The 24,812-nt window shown below is 40.2% G+C and overlaps 1 protein-coding gene across 3 annotated transcripts in view; it reads left to right on the top strand.

Moving 5' to 3' along the window:
- The window catches only part of ABCD2 (ATP binding cassette subfamily D member 2), a 123,742-nt gene that overhangs the window by 68,448 nt on the left and 30,482 nt on the right, over positions 1–24,812 (top strand). Inside the window, exon 11 of one of the 3 annotated variants that reach the window (XM_050750132.1) lies at positions 20,152–20,532. The exons of the other annotated variants lie outside the window; for them this stretch is intronic. Within the exon in view, the coding sequence (XP_050606089.1) occupies positions 20,152–20,155 (4 nt within the window). The 3' untranslated portion in view covers positions 20,156–20,532. Of the gene's footprint in view, positions 1–20,151; positions 20,533–24,812 lie in introns of those variants that run through there. 3 annotated transcript variants of the gene reach the window in all.

Genomic DNA, 24,812 nt, shown 5'->3' with positions numbered 1-24,812 from the left:
TTGTCTCAAATTATACTGACTCAAAGTTTCTGGTTAACCAAACAGATAGATGCACTTTTCATCTAAAAAAGAAATTTATGTTACACATTTTATTTTTATTATTTTATTTTAAATTATGGGTGTAGTCCTATGGGTGAGGGAGAACATGAGGCAAATTTTCAAAGGTTTTGAGACCCTGGTTGTCATTATTCATTCATTGGTTCAGTAAATACTTATTGACACTTCCAGGTACCAGTCACTATGCTAGGGATTCAGAGATTAGCAAGACAGTCCTTGTCAGAGCCCTCATGAAATATTTTAGTATATCAATATTAAACAAATGTATGCCTGTTAGATGTTGTGACTCCATATAAATGACTTACTTGTTTTGTAGTATCTTCTCAGCTCTTGTATTTTCTAAGACCACTCTGTTGCAATTTAAGTGATAAGCATATTCTGGCAGCAGGATTCCCTCAATAAGACACTTTTGGGTTTCACAATCCTCATGATCTTCAACTTGGGCTATTAAAAGTTCCAATAAAACCAGTCCATAGGACTATACATTCTTCACCAGTAGATGGTCCCATATATTTAGCATGTTGTCTTGAAACATAAGAAACAGCTTCTCAAGTTCAGATCATGTAAAATGAACCAGTTTTATACATTCAAAGGTATGTCTCTTATGTTACCACAAAATGCAGATAAACATAGCAGGAAAGTTCTAAAAAGCAAAAGAAAAATAAACAATTATAGTTGTACAATAAACAATAATTCCAAAGTTAATCATATTTAAAGTTACATAATTTGTCTCAGTACTTGTGACACAGTATAGAAACAAGGAGATTAAGTATTCACCTATGAGTTTTTATGTGATTTAATATTATCCTAAAAATAGATTATGTCGCAATGAAGCAACGAAATATTGATAAACATGAAATAACATTAACTTGGCTATAGCATTTAATTTTAGTCAGTTTAATCCATATAAATAAGGGGTAACCCTATATATGAAGTATATTTAATTTTTATATATTAAATATATTAACTTTAATTAAAATGCATTGAACCTACCAATGTATAAAATTAAAGAATTGTCTGAGGACTCACCTGGGAAGGTAAAAAAGAGGTCTTATAATCAGGAGACATCTTATTGGAGAGCTAATATAAAGAGACCTTTTTGAACATGCAGATACTGATATTTCCAGAGTGATAAAGACTGATGAAGTAATTGTCAAAGTCTCTTTGTTTAGGATAGCTCATTGTTTATATGAGACGAGTTTCCAAGACTTACATAGGTAGGGTATAGATAAATGAGGTTAATGTAGATCCAAGCAGATGCAGATGCTCCTTGACTTAAGATGGGGTTACATTTTGATAAACACATAGTAGGCTGAAAATATTGTAAATCAAAAGTACATTTAATGTACCTAACCTACAAAACATCGTAGCTTAAATGTGCTCCATTATATTACATTAGCCTACAGTTGGGCAAAATCATCTAGCATCATAGTGCACTGTAGAGTATTAGTTGTTTACCCTTCTGATGAGTGGCTGACTGGGAACTGAGGCTCACTGACCCTGCCTAGCAGTGCAAGAGAGTATCATACTGCATATCTCTAGCCCAGGAAAAGATCAAATTTCAAAATTGGAAACTGGAAATACAGTTTCCACTGGATGCATATCACTTCCATACAATGGTAAAGTTGAAAAATCAGAGGTCAGACTCTCCTAAGGCAGGGACCTTCTATACATATATTTTACTACAACCTAACACACATACACACATGCACATGCACACACACACACACACACACACACACACACACAACCCCTTAGAAGTTTATTACAAAGCAGCATAAATATTTTGAGGACTTAAGTTAATGAATTCTTTTTTATTTTGGTAAAAAACACGTAACATAAAATTTACCACCTTTAACATTTTTATGTGTACAGTTCAGTAATGTTAACTACATTCATATTGTTGTGAAGTAGATGTTCAGAACTTTATCTTGCAGATCTGAAATTCTATGTCCATTAAACTCTCCTTTTTCTCCAACCCGTAGTTCCAAGTAACCACCAGTCTACTTTCTGTTTCTATGAATCTGACAACTTTGCATACATTACATAAGTGGAATCGTACAGTATTTGCTTTTTTGTGACTGACTTATTTCGTTTAGCATAATGTCCACAAGACTCCTCCATGTTGTAGCATGTGATAGAATTTCTTTCCTTTTTAAAGCTGAATAACAGTCCAGTACATGTATATACCATATTTTGCCTAATCATTTACTTGGGTTGCTTCAGCCTCTTGGCTATTGTGAATAGTGCTGTGTGAATGTGGTTGTACAATTATCTCTTTGAGACCATGTTTTCAGTTCTTTCAGATATACACCTAGAGGTGAATTGCTGAGTTTTTATTTTTTGTGTGTGTGTGGAATCTCCGTACTGTTTTTCCTAGGGGCTGCACTGTTTTACAGTCCTACCAACAGTGCACAAGAGCTCCAAATTCTCCACATCCTCACCAACACTTGTTATTTTCTACTTTTTGGATAGGAGCCAACCTAATGAGTATGATGTGATACCTCATTGTAGTTTTGATTTGCATTTCTCTCATGATTAGTGATATTGAGCATCCTTTCATATACTGTTGGCCATTTGTATATCATCTTTAGAGAAAATTCTTTTCAAGTCTTAGCCTGAAAAAAATTTTTTTAATTAAAACTCGTTTCATGGTATTTAAAGCCCACCATGATCTGGCCTCAGTTTGTTTTCTCTGCTTCCAAATAGCTGTTTCCCCCATCCCTCCTCCATTCTGTCATGTGCATCCGTGTGAAGAGACCACCAAACAGGCTTTGTGTGAGCAATAAAGCTTTTTAATCACCTGGGTGCAGGCGGGCTGAGTCCGAAAAGAGAGTCAGTGAAGGGAGATAAGGGTGGGGCCGTTTTATAGGATTTGGGTAGGTAAAGGAAAATTACAGTCAAAGGGTGGTTGTTCTCTGGTGGGCAGGAGTGGGGGTCACAAGGTGCTCAGTGGGGGAGCTTTTTGAGCCAGGATGAGCCAGGAAAAAGAATTTCACAAGATAATGTCATCGCTTAAGGCAAGGACTGGCCATTTTCACTTCTTTTGTGGTGGAATGTCATCAGTTAAGGTGGGGCAGGGCATTTGCACTTCTTTTGTGATTCTTCAGTTACTTCAGGCCATCTGGGCATATAAGTGCAAGTTACAGGGGATGTGATGGCTTGGCTTGGGCTCAGAGGCCTGACATTCCTGCCTTCTTATATTAATAAGAAAAATAAAACAAAATAGTGTTGAAGTGTTGGGGCAGTGAAAAATTTATGGGGGGGTGGTATGGAGAGAGAATAGGCGATGTTTCTCAGGGCTGCTTCAAGTGGGATTAGGGGCAGCATGGGAACCTAGAGTGAGAGAGATTAAGCTGAAGGAAGATTTTGTGGTAAGGGGTGATATTGTGGGGTTGTTAGAAGAAATATTTGTCGTATTGAATGATTGGTGATGGCCTGGATGCGGTTTTGTATGAATTGAAAAACTAAACGGAAGACACAAGGTAAGAGAAGGAGAAAAAACAGGTATTGAAGGACTAAGAATTGGGAGGACCTAGGACATCTAATTAGAGAGTGCCAAGGGAGGCTCAGCATAGCCTTGCCAGCAGAGATTATTTATTTACTTTAAGAGGGAATTTAGAGTGGCGGTTTGGAATAGCGCTAGGAGATATCAGCTGTGATGTCTTGGAGAAACCGTGTAAACCAGCAGTGTAAACACGAGCAGGGCATTTATGAGTAGTTGAGAACGGTGAATAGGAGTATGACTAGACAGAAGATAGTACGGATGACAAGTTTTTTGGGTGCAGTCCAAGTTGGGCTGGTGTCTGGAATGAGACTGGGGCTTAATAAAAAGGAGTGTCCACACAGGAGCTCAAATGAGCTGTAACCTGTAGCATTCCGAGGACAGGCCTGAATTCTGAGAAAGGAAAGTGGTAAAAGTATTGTCTAGTCCTTCTTAAGTTGGTGACTGAGCTTGGTGAGGTGTGTTTTTAAAAGGCTATTAGTCTGTTCTACCTTTCCTGAAGATTGAGGATGGTAAAGGATATAAAGGTTTCACTGAATGCTAAGAGCCTGAGAAACTGCCTGCGTGATTTGACTATTAAAGGCTGGTCTGTTATCAGACTGTATAGAAGTAGGAAGGCCAAACTGAGGAATTATGTCTGAAATGACTGCGGTGGCCTTCTCAGACCCTGTGGGAAAGGCCTCTACTTATCCAGTGAAAGTGTCTACCTAGACCAAGAGGTATTTTAGTTTTCTGACTCAGGGCATGTGAGTAAAGTCAATTTGCCAGTCCTGGGCAGGGGCAAATCCCCGAGCTTGATGTGTAGGAACAGGAGGGGGCCTGAAGAATCCCTGAGGGGTAGTAGAATAGCAGATGGAACACTGAGAAGTGATCGCCTTGAGGATAGATTTCTAGGATGGAAAGGAAATGAGAGGTTCTAAGAGATAGGCTAGCGGTTTGTAACCTAGATGGAAGAGGTTATGAAATGATGACAGAATAGAATGGGCCTGTGAGACTGGAAGGAGATATTTTCCTTGGTCAAAGAACCATTTGCCTTATGCGGGAAGAGATTGATAGGTGGAAGTTTCAGCGGGGGAGTAGGTGGGAGTGGCCAATGTGAAGGAGGAAAACTGCCGTGAGGGATAGAAGTTGGAACGCTAACTGCTTTTTTAGCTAACTTATCAGCTTAAGCATTGTCCTGAGCGATGGTTGGGGGAAGAAAATGGATTTTGGAAGTTATGAGAACTGTAGAGAGTTGCGCATAGTTTGTGATTTTTAAGGCCTCTAACAGTATTAAAGCAGTGGCAGCCGCTGCGCACAGACATGAGGGCTAGGCTAAAACAGTAAGGTCAAGTTGTTTGGACAGAAAGGCTACAGGATGCAGTCCTGGTTCTTGTGTAAGAATTCTGTCCGCACTAACCATGCCTAGGAAGGATAGGAGTTGTCGTTTTGTAGAAGGGATTTGGGTTTGGGAGATTAGCCGGACATGATCAGCAGGGAGAGTAAGTGTGTATTTATGAGAATTATGCCAAGATAGGTAACAGATGAGGAAGAAATTTGGGCTTGACTGAAGTAATGGGGGCTGTCTGTGAAGCCTTGCGGCAGTACAGCCCAGGTAGTTTGATGAGTCTGATGGGTGTCAGAGTCAGTTCAAGTGAAAGCGAAGAGAGGCTGGGATGAAGGGTGTAAAGGAATAGTAAAGAAAGTATGTTTGAGATCCAGAACAGAATAATGAGTTGTGGAGGGAGGTATTGAGGATAGAAGAGTATATGGGTTTGGCACTATGGGGTGGATAGGCAAGACAATTTGGTTGATAAGGTGCAGATCTTGAACTAATCTGTAAGATTTGTCCAGTTTTTGGACAGGTAAAATGGGGAAATTGTAAGGAGTGTTTACAGGTTTTAAAAGCCCATGTTGTAGCAGGTGAGTGATAACAGGCTTTAATCCTTTTAAAGCATGCTGTGGGATGGGATATTGGCATTGAGCAGTTACCCTGTGATTGAGTTTTAATGGGATAGTAATGGGCATGTGATCGGTTGCCAGGGAGGGAGTGGAGGTGTCCCATACTTGTGGGTTAGGGTGGGGGGATACGAGGGGAGGATGTGAAGGAAGCTTTGAACTGGGGGCAAAGGTGGCAATGAGGTGTGACTGTATCCTAGGAATAGTCAGGGAAGCAGATAATTTAGCAGATAAGTTAAAATGTCTCAACCTAATAAGGGAGCTGGGCAGGTGGGGATAACTAAAAAGGAGTGTATAAAAGAATGTTGTCCAAGTTGGCATCAGAGTTGGGGAATTTTAAGAAGTTTTGAAGCCTGGCCATCAATACCCACAATAGTTTTGGAGGCAAGGGAAACAGGCCCTTGAAAAGAAGGTAATGTGGAGTGGGTAGCCTCCATATTGATTAAGAAGGGGACGGACTTACCCTCCACTGTAAGAGTTACCCAAAGCGTCTGTGATGGTCCAGGAGGCTTCCGAGGCAATGGGGCAGCATCAGTCTTCAGCCGCTAAGCCAAGAAGATCTGAGAAGGAGTCAGTCAGAGAGCCTTGGGCCAGAGCTCCAGGGGCTCTGGGAGTGGCTGCTGGGTGAGTTGGACAGTCCGATTTCCAGTGGGGTCCTGCACAGATGGGACACAGCTTAGGAGTAATCCCAGGCTGAGGGCATTCCTTGGCACAGTGACCAGATTTCCAGCACTTGTAGCAAGCTTCTGGGGGAGGAGGTTCTGGAGGAACTCCTGGCAGCTGTGGTTTAGACATGCACTTAGAGTTTTGTGCTGGAGATGTGGCTGGGCTTTGTCTCACAGTGGAAGCAAGGAATTGCAACTCAGAAATAAGTTGCTACTTGATGCCTCTACTCTATTACTGTACACTTTGAAGGCAAGGTTCATTAAGTCCTGTTGTAGGGTTTGAGGGCTGGAATTTAATTTTTGGAGCTTTATTTAATGTCAGGAGCAGACTGGGTAATAAAATAAAAGGCATATTGAGAATAAGATGGCCTTTTGACCTTTCAGGGTCTAGGGCTGAAAAGTGTCTCAGGGTTGCTGCTAAATGGGCCATAAACTGGACTGGGCTTTTCATATTAGATGAAAAAGAGCCTAAACGCTAACTGATTTGTGAGAGGTCAGATAAAGAAAAAGGAACATTAACCTTGACTATGCCTTTAGCTCTAGCCACTTTTTTACGAGGAAATTGCTGGGCAGGTGGGGGAGGGCTAGTCTCCGAAAGAAACTGTAAGCCAGACCGGGTGTGAGGAGGGGAGGTGATAAAAGGATTATAGGGTGGGGGAGCAAAGGCTGAGGAAAAATTGGGACTTGGCTTGGCCTGGCAAGGAGGGGAGAAGTCAGATGGGTCTGTAGAAAAGGAAGATTAGAAAGACTCAGCGACACTTGGGGTTGGGACTGAGGGGACAGGCGGGAGGGAAAGAAGGAAGATTTGGGACAAGTTGCATTGGGAACAGAGACCAGGGAGGATCGATGTGTAAAAGAACGCCTGGACATCAGGCACCTCAGACCATTCGCCCATTTTACGACAAGAATTATTTAGGTCTTGTAGGATGGAGAAATTGAAAGTGCTGTTTTCTGGCTATTTGGAACTACTGTCAAGTTTGTATTGGAGTTAAGCAGCATTGTAGAAGAAAATAAGACATTTAGGTTTTAGGTCAGGTGTGAGTTGAAGAGGTTTTAAGTTCTTGAGAACACAGGCTAAGGGAGAAGAAGAAGGAATGGAGATAGTAGAGATACGGAGAGAAGGAGTTTGGGGTTCTTGCCCTCTGGAAAGGTGGGAAAGGGGTTGGGGTGTGGAAGTAAGGGATTGGAGCACAAAAATAAGAGGTGGGGGTGCAAAAATAAGGTTGGGGCACAAAAATAAGAGGTTGGGGTTCTTGCCCCTCCCCCAGAAAAGCAGAGAAGGGGTAGAGACAGGGAGAGAACGGGCCGGGGTGCTTGCCGCTCCCCCAGAAATGTGGGACTTGCCGCTAAAGGCGAAGGATCAAGGCAGGCGTCCCTACAGCGTGGTCAGACACCTCTGAAATGTGGGTGAGTAATCAGAGAGGTGTCCCTGCAAAGATTAAACACCAAAGGAAGGCTGCCTTCCCCAGTCCGTGAATGGTGCTGGTGTTTTGGGTCTACGGATAAAACATGTCTCCTTTGTCTCTACCAGAAAATGAAAGGAATTGAAATTAAGAGAAGGGAGAGTTTGAAAGGTGGCGCCAAGATTGAAAGGAGAAAGAGGTCGAGGGATAGTAAGAGAGGTTGGAGAAGAGAGTAAAAAGATACCTTTGACCCAATTTAAAATTGGTGAGATGTTCCTTGGGCTGGTTGGTCTGACTACCAGAGGTGTTAGGTGGATCTCTCTCACGGAGCAAAGAGCAGGAGGACAGGGGATTGATCTCCCACGGGAGGTCCCCCAATGTGAGTCATGACACCAAAATGTCATGCGCGTCCATGTGAAGAGACCACCAAACAGGCTTTGTGTGAGCAATAAAGCTTTTTAATCACCTGGGTACAGGTGGACTGAGTCCGAAAAGAGAGCCAGCAAAGGGAGATAAGGGTGGCGCCGTTTTATAGGATTTGGGTAGGTAAAGGAAAATTACAGTCAAAGGGGGTTGTTCTCTGGTGGGCAGGAGTGGGGGTCACAAGGTGCTCAGTGGGGGAGCTTTTTGAGCCAGGATGAGCCAGGAAAAAGAATTTCACAAGATAATATCATCGCTTAAGGCAAGGACTGGCCATTTTCACTTCTTTTGTGGTGGAATGTCATCAGTTAAGGTGGGGCAGGGCATTTGCACTTCTTTTGTGATTCTTCAGTTAATTCAGGCCATCTGGGCATATAAGTGCAAGTTACAGGGGATGCAATGGCTTGGCTTGGGCTCAGAGGCCTGACACATTCCTCTGTTATTCATTCCTTTAACTAGACACAGTGGGTATTCCCTTTTGCTTTTCCTCTTACTCATTTTATTTTCTCAACCAACAATGCCCTTACCCTACCATCTTCATCCATCAAAACCCTATCTAGCTTCAAGGACATTTAAAATTCTTTTCAGTTATATATTTTCCTTTATTGAGACTATAGAGGAATTTATTTGAAATCTTACCATTACATTTATCATATGTTTCCTTTTATCATTTGTGTGCACCCATGTATCTTCCCTGATCACTCATTCATTCATTGAATCATTATTTACTCATCACATAATCTTCTCAGACTATTCAATCTAAAATAGTCTCCCAACCAGTCCCTCTTCAACATATCACCCAGTTATTTTTCATGTAACTTATTATCTCCATTTGCCTTATTTATTTATATGACAATTGAATCTAACTTCATATAACCTCCACCCTTCTTAGACTATAAGCTCTATGGGGTAGGAATCTTGCTTGTCTTATTTACTTAGTATTCATGGCACCTAGAACAATACATGGCAGATAGGGGGACACTTGAAATGTACTTATTCAATAGGTGCTTAAATGCATGAGTGAACAAATGAATACAAATGGAGCAAAAAGTAAAAACGTGAATGAAAAAATAAAGGTTAATTTGTGAGAATTAATAAAATTACTGCAGGAGAGGAATATTAAAAAGTGCACTCACTCCTTCATATCATTGTGTATTAAACCCACACTATTAGGTAAAATTATAATGTGCAGTTTTTTTTCTTCTCTGCTGAACAGAAAAATGAAGCATCTTGGGAATTTCATATTATTTATTTCATCTACTTTCTTTCCTCCTTGCCAGAATAAATTAAGAATTAATCCACTGGCTTAAATCTTCCCAACAGGATGGTTCTAATTCCTTGATTTAATAGAAATTAGATATTACAGTAACTATCTAAGTAGACTACCTAGCTCCATGTTTTTCTCTCTCTTTGAGTTCCCAAACTGTATATCCTTCCTCTTTCTGCTTCTTCGGGTACCTCTCAACATCCCTCAAGTCAGGTGAACTAGGTCCAGAAATTCATAGATGCTATACTCTTACTATTATCAAGTCAAAGACCATAGAGATCTTTCTTCAAATTACAGTCTTTTACTTTCTTTTTGTGTTTATATTAAAAACTCAATGCCAACAGAACAACCCTACCCTAATGGCCACAAGACCTGATCGTAAGAATGAAATGGCCAATTCACAACAGAAAGCAAATTTTCACTAATAATAGAGCCTGTTAGAAATCAGCACTTCTTCTTACCTCCAGCCTTAGGTATCAGCTTGAGTGATGATTAGGAACATTAGCTCTGAAGAAAGACTGCTTGGTGGGGTCCTGCCTCTGTCATCTCCCTGCTGAGGATGTTATATAACCTCTCCATGCCTCAGGTTTCTCATTTTTAAAATGGAGATAATAAGGGCACTTCATAGCATGTTGTGGGGACTAAGTGTATAAATACTTATACAGGAGAGAGAAGTTGGCATATGGTTATAGTTATTTGGGTCCCAAGTTATCTTGGGACCTCAAGATGAGAGGAATTTGCCCAACTCATAGGTATTTGAGGGTACAAACCCATGGCTTGGCTCAGCTTTTGAAAAGTCTTATCTGAGATTCTTCATGGAACAGAGTTCTATCAAAGCCAATTTAAAAAGCCAAAGCACAAAATAATTATTCTTGCTGCACTTCATGCAAATAATCAGGCCAAGTACAGTAAGACTAAAGTTTATTTTGTAAACAAATCAGTTCTATCATGATTTGTTTTTAATAAAAACAGGGATTGCAGAGAGAAAAAATATGCTTCAAAAGAAAAACTATGATATACTGCTGTTAACGGTTCTTGAGGTTTGTTCTGCAGTTTAGGCTAAATTCTAAATTCTTTGTGGGTTAGAAATCCTCAGACTAATGCTTTCAAATCTTTGCTTTTAAAATCAGCAATTGTACTCCTCATCCTAGGACTTGTTATTTACCTTACAGTAGGCTGTTCACTTAAATACTGTAGTAAAACTGTAGATGAGTTTACTAATGTTTTTGCCATGGAAGCCTTGGAAGCTCAACCAGGCCTACAGGAGTACACTCAGACAGTTGCAAAGTGGTTCCACTCTTCTTACCTTGGGGATTACTCCCATTCCTACTATATTTCCTGTCAGCAGGAAGAATCCAGAGCAATCCATGGCCTTTACCTGTCTTCATAACCTACATCTTAAGATTAAGGCATTATAAAACCCAAAGGGAGGGATTAAAACTGCCTTTGCCAATTATGACTGACACAGTGAAGATCTAACTGACTCCATCTTCCTTCTAACCTCCAACCTGTCCTTGTTCATTCCTGGGTGTAGGCTGAACTAATTTGGGAGAAACTTAGTTTATAGTTTATACTTTAAACAAAGACAGTAACAGCCCTTTCCCAAAGCAGACCTCTTTCTTGCCTGGGGACTAGATTGCCTTTGTAGGATGAACATTACAAGATTAGAAATTATGGTTTAGGATTCATGCAGCTGGAGGTTGCAAGATTCTGACCCTTCCTAAAGTGTTCCTAAGACCAATGCTTGAGACATTTTGCAGACCCTGAACTTGATGGATCAGCTGGAATCACCCAGATCAATAAACTGGCTCATCTAATCTTGTGTTCCCCACCCAGGAACTGACTCAGCACAAGAAGACAGCTTTGACTCTCTATGATTTCAACCCTGACCAATCAGCATTCTTGGCTCACTGGCTTCCCCCAACCCACTAAGTTATCCTTAAAAACTCTGCTCCCTGAATGCTTGGGGAACCTGATTTGAGTAATAATAAAACTCTGGTCTCTTGCACAGCTGGCTGTTTGTTAATTACTCTTTCTCTGTTGTAATTCCCCTGTCTTGATGAATTTGCTCTGTCTAGGCAGTGGGCAAGGTGAACCACTTGAGACGTTAAAAATTTGGGGGCTGGCCTGGGATTATCCTTGTGGCTACCTGCCCATGGTTCAGTGGCCCCCCTTCAGTGATGGATCCAGAAGCAGCCAAAGTGGCCGCTTTATTCTCTTGGACTGGGGGCTGACCCTGGTACTCTCTCTACTTGTGGGTTGCTGCCACCCAATATGCATGAATTTAATTGCAATGGAGAAATAGTCATGGGGAAACATCCCTTAATTGTAGCCCTATCACAGGGTGTCTGTCTGTAGCCCCATGGTAGGGTGTCTGTCTATAGCTCCAGGGTAGGGTGTCTGGATTGATGAGTGTCCAAGGCACTGCCAATGCCTCCTTCCTTTTCCCGACTGGTTCTGTAGCCCTATGGTGGTGTGTCTGCGGCTCCATTGGGGGGTGCTTGTTTGTAGTTCTACCATGGTGTGTCTGTGTCTGTAGCCCCATTGCAGGGTATCTGCTCAGCTCCTGTGGGGTCTCAGTTAGCTCTTTCTAACTAGTAGGAAAGGTCCTCGTTTCAGAGACTTCTCTTCAATCAGGAAGATTTCTAGGAGGATTCTCAGATGGAGATTAGGAAGATAGTTTGGCAGAGACACTCTTGGAGTTCTTGGTTAGGGATCTGATTTGGAAGGCTTTCTGTCCATGTGTGTTTGTGTGGGAGGGATCTCAAAGGGGGTTGCTGATGGAAGTCCAGCAGGCCTAACTCAGAGAAACCTCCTTATTTGTCTGCTCAAATTCGATGAGCCCTAAAGAAAGCTCAACAGGCTTGTCTCTTGGGGTGACTATCTGCTCTTCACCTTGCCAGAGACCCCATTGTGAATTACCATTTGGAGGTTGTCCCATCCCACCTGGAATGAATCAAAGACAACAGGGACCAACAGGGAAAAGTTTGACCTTTGCCAGGCTGATACTGGGTGCTGAACGAGGTGACTAATACTTGTTTTGTTATGTGTGTTTTGCTGAGATGGAAAATGTTAATTTGGTTCCCCATGCAGCCTGTTGGGCAGCATCTTGCAAAGTATGAATCTTGCCTATGATTCCATGAAACAGGAAAGTGTAATTTTCTCTTGTAAAGTGGCTTGAACCCCACAGCTATAGCACAAGCGAGCTGGGTGATCAGAAGCTGCTCCATTCTTCTGAAAGCTGCGGAGAAAGGGAGCCCAGAAACCTGGTATGCCAGCAAAAAAGGTTAAAAAATTCTTACCAGCCAAGTTCTGGTCTCTCTCTTTCCCTGTCTGGGTAAATGGTAAACATCACTATTTGTCTCTCTGCAAGGGTTTAATTACTAGAAAAAGGATTTGGCAGGGTGCGGTGGCTCACGCCTGTAATCCCAGCACTTTGGAAGGCCAAGGCAGGTCGATCACAGGTCAAGAGATTGAGACCATCCTGGCCAACATAGTGAAACCCCGTCTCCACAAAAATTAGCCGGGCATGGTGGTGTGCACCTGTAGTCCCAGCTACTTGGGAGGCTGAGGCAGGAGAACTGCTTGAACCTGGGAGGCAGAATTTGCAGTGAACCAAGATCATGCCACTGAACTCCAGCCTGGTGACAGAGCAAAACTCTGTGAAAAGAAAGAAAAGAAAGAAAGAAAGAAAAGAAAAGAAAGAAAGAAAGAAAGAAAGAAAGAAAGAAAGAAAGAAAGAAAGAAAGAAAGAAAGAAAGAAAGAAAGAAAAGAAAGAAAGAAAGAAAGAAAGAAAGAAAGAAAGAAAGAAAGAAAGAAAGAAAGAAAGAAAGAAAGAAAGAAAGAAAGAAAGAAAGAAAATTTATTTGTGAGGCTAGTCTTAGGCGGTAGCAAATCTGGTAGCAAAACACAGAAAGAGTTTGTCTTTCTGTGTTCTGTAATGGAGAAAGGAGTATCACAGGATAAATTGTGTATTTAGAACCCCTATAGGCTCCCTTTTCAAGTCAGCCTGACAGACTGGTCAGTTAAAAACTTTGCTACAGGTCCCTGAAACCAATACTGTAGGAAATTTCTCCATCTTGTTTTGTGTCCTTAAGAGCTTAACCTTGGCTGGGCATGGTGGCTGAAGTCTTTAATCACAGCTCTTTGGGAGGCCGAGGCGGGGGTGAATCACCTGAGGTCAGGAGTTTGAGACCAGCCTGACCAACATGGAGAAATGCTATCTCTACTAAAAATATAAAAAATTAGCCGGTCGTTGTGGCACATGCCTATAATCCCAGCTACTTGGGAGGCTGAGGCAGGAGAACTGCTTGAACTCAGGAAGCAGAGGTTGTGGTGAGCTGAGATGATGCCATTGCACTCTAGCTTGGCCAACAAGAGCAAAACTTTGCCAAAAAAAAAAAAAAAACTTAACCTTTTGACCATGTAGGGATACTTTCTCTTGGTTTCCACCATCCAGAAGACAGGAATTTTGAGGATCATGTCATAGTTAGCCCTAAAAATTATCTTGAATGATTAAAAGCCTTTGCAAGCTTAAATTGGCTTCTCTAGGCTTCTTCTGCGAAGAACAATAGAAACCGCTCATTGCTCTAACTCAGTAGTTAAGGTTTTGCTTTTTGACAATGGCAGCCTGGGTTCAATTCTTGGCTTTTGGAATGATTCCTTTCTGGTTTTTTATTTATGTAACTTTGCCATTTACTGAGGTTTTTCTCCCTGATGGATAGCTTCTGATTTCCTATGTTGAGTTTTCCTTTCTCTAAACAACCCTGAGTGAGATTCTAAATGTTATTAAAAAATAAAAGACAAAGAAGAAGAAGAAGAAGCTTCTTACCATCTCTTTGAGACACTTATGTGTCCATGGTTAAGTTATAACCTTAGTTAAAACTTATTAATTTCATGTGCGAAATTACCTGTGGTAGAATTCAAAAGCCAAAATTATTGGCTACTTGGTGTGGCTAAAGTTGGGTAATAAAATAATTTTAAAGAATTTTTTAAGAGCACTATGGTAAAAAGTCAGCTTAATTAAAAGTGGATAAACAAGCTATAGGTATATTTAAAAGGCCTTTATGTTTTTCTCTTCTTGTAACTTATTTTTCTGGAAAAAGGTTTTTTCTTCTCAGTCTACTGAATTATTTTTCTCCATTTTGTTTTTTGTCTTTCTACTCTAAATGCACAGATGAGCGGCCCTAAGATAACTTCTGGTATCCTGGGACTCATTGGGAAAAACAGAGGAGGCACCACAGGCCCTGTTTTGGGAAAAAACCTCTGTTTTCCTCTGGAAACTCCAGGAATTAAAAGTGAATAGATCACTCTCAAAATCAAAGGCTCTATTCAGTTTTGCATTGTGTAATCTGAAGGTTTTGAGTTTTGGGGTTATCAGAAATTACTTTGTATTATGAGAAAACTTTGGTGTGTAATAACTAGGTAGGAAATAAACTTTAAGAGATGGCTAATAGTAGTTATGGAGGGATACTTGACTCTTTGCACACTGGATCAGAGAAGCATGCTCTTGGCGACCTGGAAGATAAGGAAACATCCACACCCCACACTGAGGGATGAGACTCCCATGAGGGATGTGCTGATCACAAAATGGGCTGATTGGCTTTGGGTTGACTTGCAATAAAATGCAGTCAGTAAAAGCACTACACTGTCTTCTCCTGTAGTATTTCCCTTATTTGGGGGATCCAGGATCTGGTATAAAATGGCACCCTTAATTTTCGGGATACATCTTTGCCTTCAGCTGCTTATTTGCCACTTATTTGGCCTTAGAAATGCATGCTTTCCTGGCCTTGTTCCTCCAAGGGCTCCACCCTGAAGCAAGTAATCCAATTAAGAAACTGGCAGATGAAAAATCTCACAAGTGTTGAATCTTATCTGTCTGTATTTATATGTGTGTTGTGTGTGTGAGATGTTTATATATAAAAGAACTCTGATTAATTGGCTTAGAAAAATAAGTGCTTAGCCACTTATTTTATCTCACCCCTATAATACCAGCATTTTGAGAGGCCAAGGTGGGTGGATCACCTGAGGTCATGAGTTCGAGACCAACCTGACCAACATGAAGAAACCCTGCCTCTACTAAAAATACAAAATTAGCCGGTGTGGGGGCACGTACCTGTAATCCTAAGGCTGAGGCAGGAGAATTGCTTGAACCTGGGAGGCGGAGATTGTGGTGAGCCAAGATCACACCACTGCACTCCAGCCTGGGCAACAAGAGCGAAACTCCATCACAAAAAAAAAAAAAAAAAAAAAAAAAAAAGAGAGAGAGAGAGAAAAGAAAAGAAAAATAAGTGCTTAAATCAAATATTTTGTCAGAAGAAATAGAAACTTTAATGCCTTTGTTCACATGACTTCAGTACTTTTTTGGAAATAAAGGCAGTTTTACAGATTATTGGTAAAATAAAATGTCTTGAAAATGTAGACATTTGTTCTAAATTAAGGTCAGATATTAGATTTAATAAATGCTTTAAGGTCAAACTGGTTCTTTGACTTTTGAAAACTGTTCTATTTGCCTACTTTGGAGTATTAGATTATAGATAAGGTCTGTGGACAAATGGAGAGCCATGCCTGCTAGCTGTACTAAAAAGAGTCAGACCTTGTCTTCATTTTCTGCCTGATGTCCTAGACTCCACCCCTTGTATATAATTAAAATTGTTTACTTATCAGGTTTTTCACTAAAAATAAAAGTTGCTAAGAGTTAGCATTGTAACATGTAATTGAGACTACTGGGGAAACAGATATTTTTTTTTATTATTATACTTTAAGTTCTAGGGTACATGTGCACAACATGCAGGTTTGCTACATATGCATACATGTACCATGTTGGTGTGCTGCACCCATTAACTCGTCATTTACATTAGGTATATCTCCTAATGCTATCCCTCCCCACTACCTGCTCCCCACAATAGGACCTGGTGTGTGATGTTCCCCTTCCTGTGTCCAAGTGATCTCATTGTTCATTTCCCACCTATGAGTGAGAACATGTGGTGTTTGGTTTTCTGTCCTTGAGATAGTTTGCTGAGAATGAAGGTTTCCAGCTGCATCCATGTCCCCACAAAGGACACGAACTCATCCTTTTTTATGGCTGCAGAGTATTCCATGGTGTATATGTGCCACATTTTCTTAATCCAGTCTGTCACTGATGGACATTTGGGTTGATTCCAAGTCTTTGCTATTGTGAATAGTGCCGCAATAAACATACGTGTGCATGTGTCTTTTTGCAGCATAACTTATAATCCTTTGGGTATATCCCCAGTAACAGGATGGCTGGATCAAATGGTATTTCTAGTTCTAGATCCTTGAGGAATCGCCACACTGTCTTCCAAAATGGTTGAACTAGTGTGCAGTACCCCAACAGTGTAAAAGTGTTCCTATTTCTCCACATCCTCTCCAGCACCTGTTGTTTCCTGATTTTTTAATGATTGCCATTCTAACTGGTGTGAGATGGTATCTCATTGTGGTTTTGGTTTGCATTTCTCTGATGGCCAGTGATGATGAGCATTTTTTCATGTGTCTGTTGGCTGTATGAATGTCTTCTTTTGAGAAGTGTCTGTTCATATCCTTTGCCCACTTTTTGATGGGGTGGTTTTTTTCTTGCAAATTTGATTGAGTTCTTTGTAGGTCCTGGATATTAGCCCTTTGTCAGATGAGTAGATTGCAAAATTTTTCTCCCATTCTGTAGGTTGCCGTTCACTCTGATGGTAGTTTCTTTTGCTGTGCAGAAGCTCTTTAGTTTAATTAGATCCCATTTGTCAATTTTGGCTTTTGTTGCCATTGCTTTTGGTGTTTTAGACATGAAGTCCTTGCCCATGCCTATGTCCTGAATGATATTACCTAGGTTTTCTTCTAGGGTTTTTATGGTATTAGGTCTAACATTTAAGTCTCTAATCCATCTTGAATTAATTTTGGTATAAAGAGTAAGGAAAGGATCCAGTTTCAGCTTTCTACTTATGGCTAGCCAATTTTCCCAGCACCATTTATTAAATAGGGAATCCTTTCCCCATTTCTTGTTTTTGTCTGGTTTGTCAAAGTTCAGATGACTGTAGATGTGTAGTATTATTTCTGAGGGCTCTGTTCTGTTCCATTGGTCTGTATCTCTGTTTTGGTACCAATACTATGCTGTTTTGGTTACTGTAGCCTTGTAGTATAGTTTGAAGTCAGGTAGCGTGATGCCTCCAGCTTTGTTCTTTTGGCTTAGGATTGTCTTGGCAATGCGGGGTCTTTTTTGGTTCCATTTTTTTCCAATTCTGTGAAGAAAGTCATTGGTGGCTTGATGGGAATGGTATTGAATCTATAAATTACCTTGGGCAGTATGGCCATTTTCATGATATTGATTCTTCCTATCCATGAGCATGGTATGTTCCTCCATTTGTTTGTGTCCTCTTTTATTTCACTGAGCAGTGGTTTGTAGTTCTCCTTGAAGAGGTCCTTTACATCCTTTGTAGGTTGGATTCCGAGGTATTTTATTCTCTTTGAAGCTATTGTGAATGGGAGTTCATTCCTGATTTGGCTCTCTGTTTGTCTGTTACTGGTGTATAAGAATGCTTGTGATTTTTGCACATTGATTTTGTATCCTGAGACTTTGTTGAAGTTGCTTATCAGCTTAAGGAGATTTTGGGCTGAGACAATGGGGTTTTCTAAATATACAATCATGTCATCTGCAAACAGGGACAATTTGACTTCTTCTTTTCTTTCTCTTGCCAGATTGCCCTAGCCAGAACTTCCAACACTATACTGAATAGGAGTGTTGAGAGAGGGCATCCCTGTCTTGTGCCAGTTTTCAAAGGGAATGCTTCCAGTTTTTGCCCATTCAGTATGATATTGGCTGTGGGTTTGTCATAAATAGCTCTTATGATTTTGAGATATGTTCCATCAATACCGAGTTTATTGAGCGTTTTTAGCCTGAAGGGCTGTTGAATTTTGTCAAAGGCCTTTTGTGCATCTATTGAGATAATCATGTGGTTTTTGTCTTTGGTTCTGTTTACATGCTGGATTACATTTATTGATTGACTTATGTTGAACCAGCCTTGCATCCCAAGGATGAAGCCAACTTGATCATGGTGGATAAGCTTTTTGATGTGTTGCTGGATCCGGTTTGCCAGTGTTTTATTGAGGATTTTTGCATCAATGTTCATCAGGGATATTGGTCTAAAATTCTCTTTTTTGTTGCATCTCTGCCAGACTTTGGTATCAGGATGATGTTGGCCTCGTAAAATGAGTTAGGGAGGATTCCCTCTTTTTCTATTGATTGGAATAGTTTCAGAAGGAATGGTACCAGCTCCTCCTTGTACCTCTGGTAGAATTCGGCTGTGAATCCGTCTGGTCCTGGATCTTTTTTGGTTGGTAGGCTATTAATTATTGCCCCAATTTCAGAGCCTGCTATTGGTCTATTCAGGGATTCAACTTCTTCCTGGTTTAGTCTTGGGAGAGTGTAAGTGTTCAGGAAATTATCCATTTCTTCTAGGTTTTCTGGTTTATTTGCATAGAGGTGTTTATAGTATTCTCTGATGGTAGTTTGTATTTCTGTGGGGTCAGTGGCGATATCCCCTTTATCACTTTTTATTGTGTCTATTTGATTCTTCTCTCTTTTGTTCTTTATTAGTGTTGCTAGCGGTCTATCAATTTTGTTGATCTTTTCAAAAAACCAGCTCCTGGATTCGTTGATTTTTTTTGGAGGGTTTTTTGTGTCTCTATCTCCTTCAGTTCTGCTCTGATCTTAGTTATTTCTTGCCTTCTGCTAGCTTTTGAATGTGTTTGCCTTTGCTTCTCGTGTTATGGTTTTCATCCCTATCAGTTCTTTTAAGGACTTCTCTACATTGGTTATTCTAGTTAGCCATTTGTCAAATCTTTTTTCAAGGTTTTTAGTTTCTTTGTGCTGGTTATGTAGTTCCTCCTTTAATGCTGAGAAGTGTGATCAACTGAAGCCTTCTTCTCTCAACTCGTCAAAGTCATTCTCCATCCCACTTTGTTCCATTGCTGGTGATGTGCTGCGTTCCTTTGGAGAGGGAGATGCGCTCTGATTTTTTGAATTTCCAGCTTTTCTGCACTGCTTTTTCCCCGTCTTTGTGGTTTTCTCTGACTTTGGTCTTTGATGATGGTGACGTACTGATGGGGTTTTGGTGTAGGTGTCCTTTCTGTTTGTTAGTTTTCCTTCTAACAGTCAGGACCCTCAGCTGTAGGTCTGTTGGAGTTTGCTTGAGGACCATCCAGACTGTGTTTGCCTGGGTATCAGCAGCAGAGGCTGCAGAAGATAGAATATTGCTGAACAGTGAGTGTTGCTGTCTGATTCTTACTCTGGAAGCTTCGTCTCAGGGGTGTAGCCTGCCGTATGAGGTGTTAGGTGTTGGTCTGCACCTAGTGGGGGATATCTCCCAGTAGGCTACTCAGGGGTCAGGGACCCACTTGAGCAGGCAGACTGTCCATTCTCAGATCTCAACCACTGTGCTGGGAGATCCACTGCTCTCTTCAAAGCTGTCAGACAGGGACATTTACTTCTGCTGAGGTTTCTGCTGCTTTTTGTTTAGCTATGCCCTGTCCCCAGAGGTGAAGTCTACAGAGGAAGGCAGGCCTCCTTGAGCTGTGGTGGGGTCCACCCAATTCGAGCTTCCCAGCCGCTTTGTTTACCTACTTAAGCCTCAGCAATGGTGGGCACCACTCCCCCAGGCTCGCTGCTGCCTTGCAGTTAGATCTCAGACTGCTGTGCTAGCAATGAGGGAGGCTCCATGGGTGTGGGACCCTCTGTGCCAGGTGTGGGATATAATCTCCTGGTGTGCCATTTGCTAAGACCCTTGGTAAAGTGTAGTATTAGTGTGGGAGTTACCAGATTTTCCAGGTGTTGTGTGTCTGAATTTCCTTTGGCTAAGAAAACGAATTCCCTTCCCCCTTGCACTTCCCAGGTGAGGCAATGCCTCATCCTGCTTCAGGTCTTACTGGTTGGGCTGCACCTGTGGACCAGCACCAACTGTCTGACATGCCCCAGTGAGATGAACCCAGTACCTCAGTTGAAAATGCAAAAATCACCCGTCTTCTGTGTCACTCATGCTGGGAGCTGGAGGCTGGAGCTGTTCCTATTCAGCCATCTTGGGCACGCCCCCAGGAAACAGTTTTACATACAAGGTATATAGGAAATGTGTTTTTGGTAAAAGATTTTAAGAAGGCATGGGAATATGGCTTTTGATAAAAGGAATGTAATTTTGTCCAGTTCAGAGGGTTTTTAAGATTGTCTTAACCTACAAGAGTAACAGAACAAAACTAAAGGTTTCAGCAAAGTGAAAAGGGTTTGTAAAGGGTTAATCTTATAAAAAAATTCTGTGGGTATAAACGAGTTGGCTAAGATTTTAAAGAAATTATTTAGTTTTTTTTCTGTAGGTTAAACATTAAAATGATACTGTTATGGGGCCAGAATCTGGGCATGCATGTCCAAATAACAGGGTTTTCTTACAAAATTGATCTGCTGTTTGATGGAAAATTGTAAAGGGTTGTAAAAAGTTTATGAAAACCTTACCTTATGGTAAAACATAAAAACTGGATAGAGAAACAAAATTTTATTTAAGAAACTAGCCTTACTTTAAAAATACACTAATGCAAACATTAAATTTGCTTTTCTCTTTTGAAGATGATTTTTATGTAATGTTAAAGGATAATGAAAGGCTTTTGTTTTCTCCTTTGGGTAAATGGCAGAGAAAAAAAGGGAGAAGAGAGAAGAGACAAATGTAATTAGCCTCATGCTATCTTTATTGGTTCTTGCTTGGAAAGCTAAGTCTCCTATCAGAGTAAAAGTTTTCTTTTCAAAAAAATTTTTGGAGTCATCATTTTGGCCAAATTAATGACTTACTCTGAACCGGAATTCTATTTTTTGATATCCAGCATTTTAAACCTTTGATATTTGACAAACTTTCCAAAATTAAATTGTAAAATATGTCTCTTTCTAACCTAATATTTTAGATATTACATCCTCTAAAGTCCAAAAATGACATTTGGCTTTTTTGGTACAAAAACCATACAGGAAGCATTATCAAATATGAAATAATGTTTGGCTTTCTTTGGTCTACATTTGTGTAAATGTTTTGTTGGTATACATTTCAAAATTAAGTAAAGCTACTATAATTCTAATATGACTTAGTATATGTTACCAGTAATAATCATAATTATTATGTTAAATGACTGTGTGCCACAGAGGTAAACTGCCTTGTCAATTGTGCCTTTAACTGTGGCTCCCCTAAAATATTTTTTATCCACAGACAATTGTTGTCTCACTTCAGTCCTCTTTTAAAAATGATCTTATAATCAGCTATAAAATTTAACAGATGCTCTTAAATGCAGGTTTCTGATTAATAACTGTGGGAGATTGTGACATTAAAGTAGAAAAAAACTTTTTGAATAGAAAAGTGAATGGTGTTTAGTTTTCTTTGGACAGTATTTGTATAAATATGTTATTGGTATGTATTCCAAAATTATGGAAAACTTCTATAATGTTGATATAATTTAATGTATATTACCAATAATTATAATTGTTATATAAAATGGTTGTATGCCACAGAAGTAACCAAAATTCCTAGTCAACTGTACCTTTTATAGTGGCTAGAGGCTTTTGTCATCCACAGACATTTTGTCTTGCTTTGATCCTTTTCACAAGGCAGTTTATAATTTGATATAGGACTCTGAGTGCAGGTCTCAGATAATTTTAAAAGTTGTGCTATTGGAATGGAGGGAAAAAACAAACTTCTAGGACTCTCATGGAGCACTAATGTGTTAAACATTGCTAAACCTTTTGTTTTCAGAGTCAAGAGAGCGTATTTATTTAGAGCTATTTGAAACTTTTAACAAGTGAGTAAAATATACTCCTGTGAAAAAAATTTAGATCATATTTGTTCCTCTCTACCTGATTTCCCCAGAATTTGGAAACTATTTGTGAGCATTCTCAATTTATGGCAGTATCGTTAATTGCATAAGTACAATAAGAATCTGTTTTCTTTTGTAACAGGGCACAATTGGAGAAATTGGTTATTTTACCAAGGCTTTGAATGGAATAGTATACTTCCTTCAAAGAATCAAAGTTGACTTACAGAGCCAATTAAAGCCTGTTGTGGCATCTGACCACATACCTTATCCAAACAGAGTCTCTGTACAAGGTTCCTACCTGTGGTAAGTAAAGAATGTCACTTTCTAACAGGCCCAGGAACCCCAAGTTATCTTGGGACCTCAAGAGGAGAGGAATTTATCTCACTCAAAGGAATTTGAGGGTACAAACCCATGCCTGGTCTCAACTTTTAAAAAGTCTTATCTGAGATTCTTCATGGAAAAGAGTTCTAGTAAAGCCAATTTAAAATGCCAAAGTGACAAATAATTATTCTTGCTGTACTTTATGCAAATAATCAGCCCAAGTACAGTAAGACTGAAATTTATTTTGTAAACAAATCAATTCTATCATCATTTGTTTTTAATAAAAATGGGGACTGGAGAAAAATTGTGCTTCAGAAGAAAAACTATAGCACACTGTTGTTAGTTGTTCTTGAGGTTTGTTCTGCAATTTAGGCTAAATTCTAAATTCTTTGTGGGTTAGAAGTCCCCAGACTGATGCTTTCAAATCTTTACTTTTAAAATTGGGAATTGTAACCCTCATCCCAGGACTCATTATTTACCTTACAGTAGGCTGTTCACTTAAACACTCTAGTAAAACTATAGATGAGAGTACTAATGTTTTGGCTATGCAAGCCTTGGAAGCTCAACCAGGCCAGCATGAATACACTCAGACAATTGCAAAGTGGTTCCACTCTTCTCATCTTGGGGTTTACTCCCATTCCGACTACATCCCCTATAGCAGGAAAAAGCAAGAGTGATTGACAGCCTTTTCCTGTCTTCATAACCTACAGCTTAAGATTAAGGTGTTATAAAACCCAAAGGGAGCGATTGAAACTGCCTTTGCAAAATTATGACTGAGATGGTGAAAGAGATTTAACTTAACTGACTCCTTGCTTCTAACCTCCAAGCTGTCCTTGTTCATTCCTGGGTAAAGGAACTCTCTATGATTTCATCCCTGACCAATCAGCACTCTTGGCTCACTGGCTTCCCCCTGCCCATAAAATTATCCTTAAAACTCTGCTCCCTGAGTGCTTGGGGAGACTGATTTGAGTAATAATAAAACTCCGTGGGAGGCTGAGGCAGGAAAATGGCATGAACCCAGCAGGTGGACCTTGCAGTGAGCTGAGATTGCACCACTGCACTCCAGCCTGGGCAACAGTGTAAGACTCCATCTCAAAAATAAATAAATAAATAAATAAATAACCTCCGGTCTTCTGCACAGCTGGCTCTGCATGAATTACTCTTTCTCTATTGCAATTCCCCTGTCTTGATGAATTGGCTCTGTCTAGGCAGTGGGAAAGGTGAACGCCTTGGGTGGCTATATCATTGAAGAGAGAAGGATAATTTTGTAGGAGAGGTAGTCCTTTTGGGTTAAAAGCCCCCAAGTGTGAGTTGATAGAGGATACTGAGCTAGTGCTCATTATCTGATGCATAGTAGTTACTTAAGATATGTTTGTGGAATAAGTAACAGAATGACTGAATGAATCCATAAATAAAGTATTAACAAAAGAAAGGGAAAAGGGGACAGGCACATGCCAATAATAAAATTGCTTTCTTTGCAATTGGGTCAAGGTTACAAATGTCCGATGGCATGTTGCTGAAATTGTATGAACTTTCTGTCTTTGCAATGGATCCTACTGGTTACTAAAGCCTGGATTGTATGTAAAATAATGTGTCCAAAAAGCTGAAACATGAAGTTATTCTCAATTCAGTTTCTCTAGACCCAAATTTGCTGGTGTTCCTACACAATTTTAATGTGTCCACTTCATGCTTATATCTTTTGTACAATCCCCACAAAGGAAAAGGACATAAGAGAGAAAGAGACTTGAAAAAAAAAGAATAATAAATAGAAAGATAAGGAAAGGAAAGAGAGATGGTAATATGTAACTGCAGTGGCAATAGAAATTATGCTTAGAGAGGAGAGGAGTAATTCTGGAGACCTATGGCCTATGACGAAGGGTCCAAATGTCACACTGACTCCCCTCATCTCTGTCTCATCTTCTCAGGTGAATTTCCATGTTCTTGGGGGAACTCTGATCAGATGAATATTCAAAATTCTTTGTCCTTATAATGGAATGGAAAATTGGGTTTTATCACAATCTTTCACTGATATTTTGACTTAATATGATAAGTTAAAAACTATACTGATCATACCCATCTGACAAAATTCCAATCACGTGTGATCCTAATCACTGGTTCTCTTCATATCTGGAAAAGAGCAGCTGAGTGCTGCTGGAGCAAGTCACTCTTCGAGGTGAAATGTTCACTATAAATTCACGATGATCAACTTCAAAAGAGTTGTCAGCACCATTCAGCAATCCTCCTGTATTTCTTTAGTTCTCTCACCATTCCACTCTGTACACTGGCCTCAAACTTTTCCTGCTCTCTGAAAAAGCCCAGTCCTCCCTCCCTTCTTTTCTCACAGGTGATCATTGGTTGACCCTTTACATTTCTGCCACCAAACATAAAAACTTAC

The sequence above is a fragment of the Macaca thibetana genome, chromosome 11 (genome assembly GCF_024542745.1).
Source record: "Macaca thibetana thibetana isolate TM-01 chromosome 11, ASM2454274v1, whole genome shotgun sequence".
NCBI classification, from domain to species: domain Eukaryota; kingdom Metazoa; phylum Chordata; class Mammalia; order Primates; family Cercopithecidae; genus Macaca; species Macaca thibetana.
The sequence above is the reverse complement of the archived record's forward strand: the minus strand, read 5'-3'. Positions and strand labels throughout refer to the sequence as shown.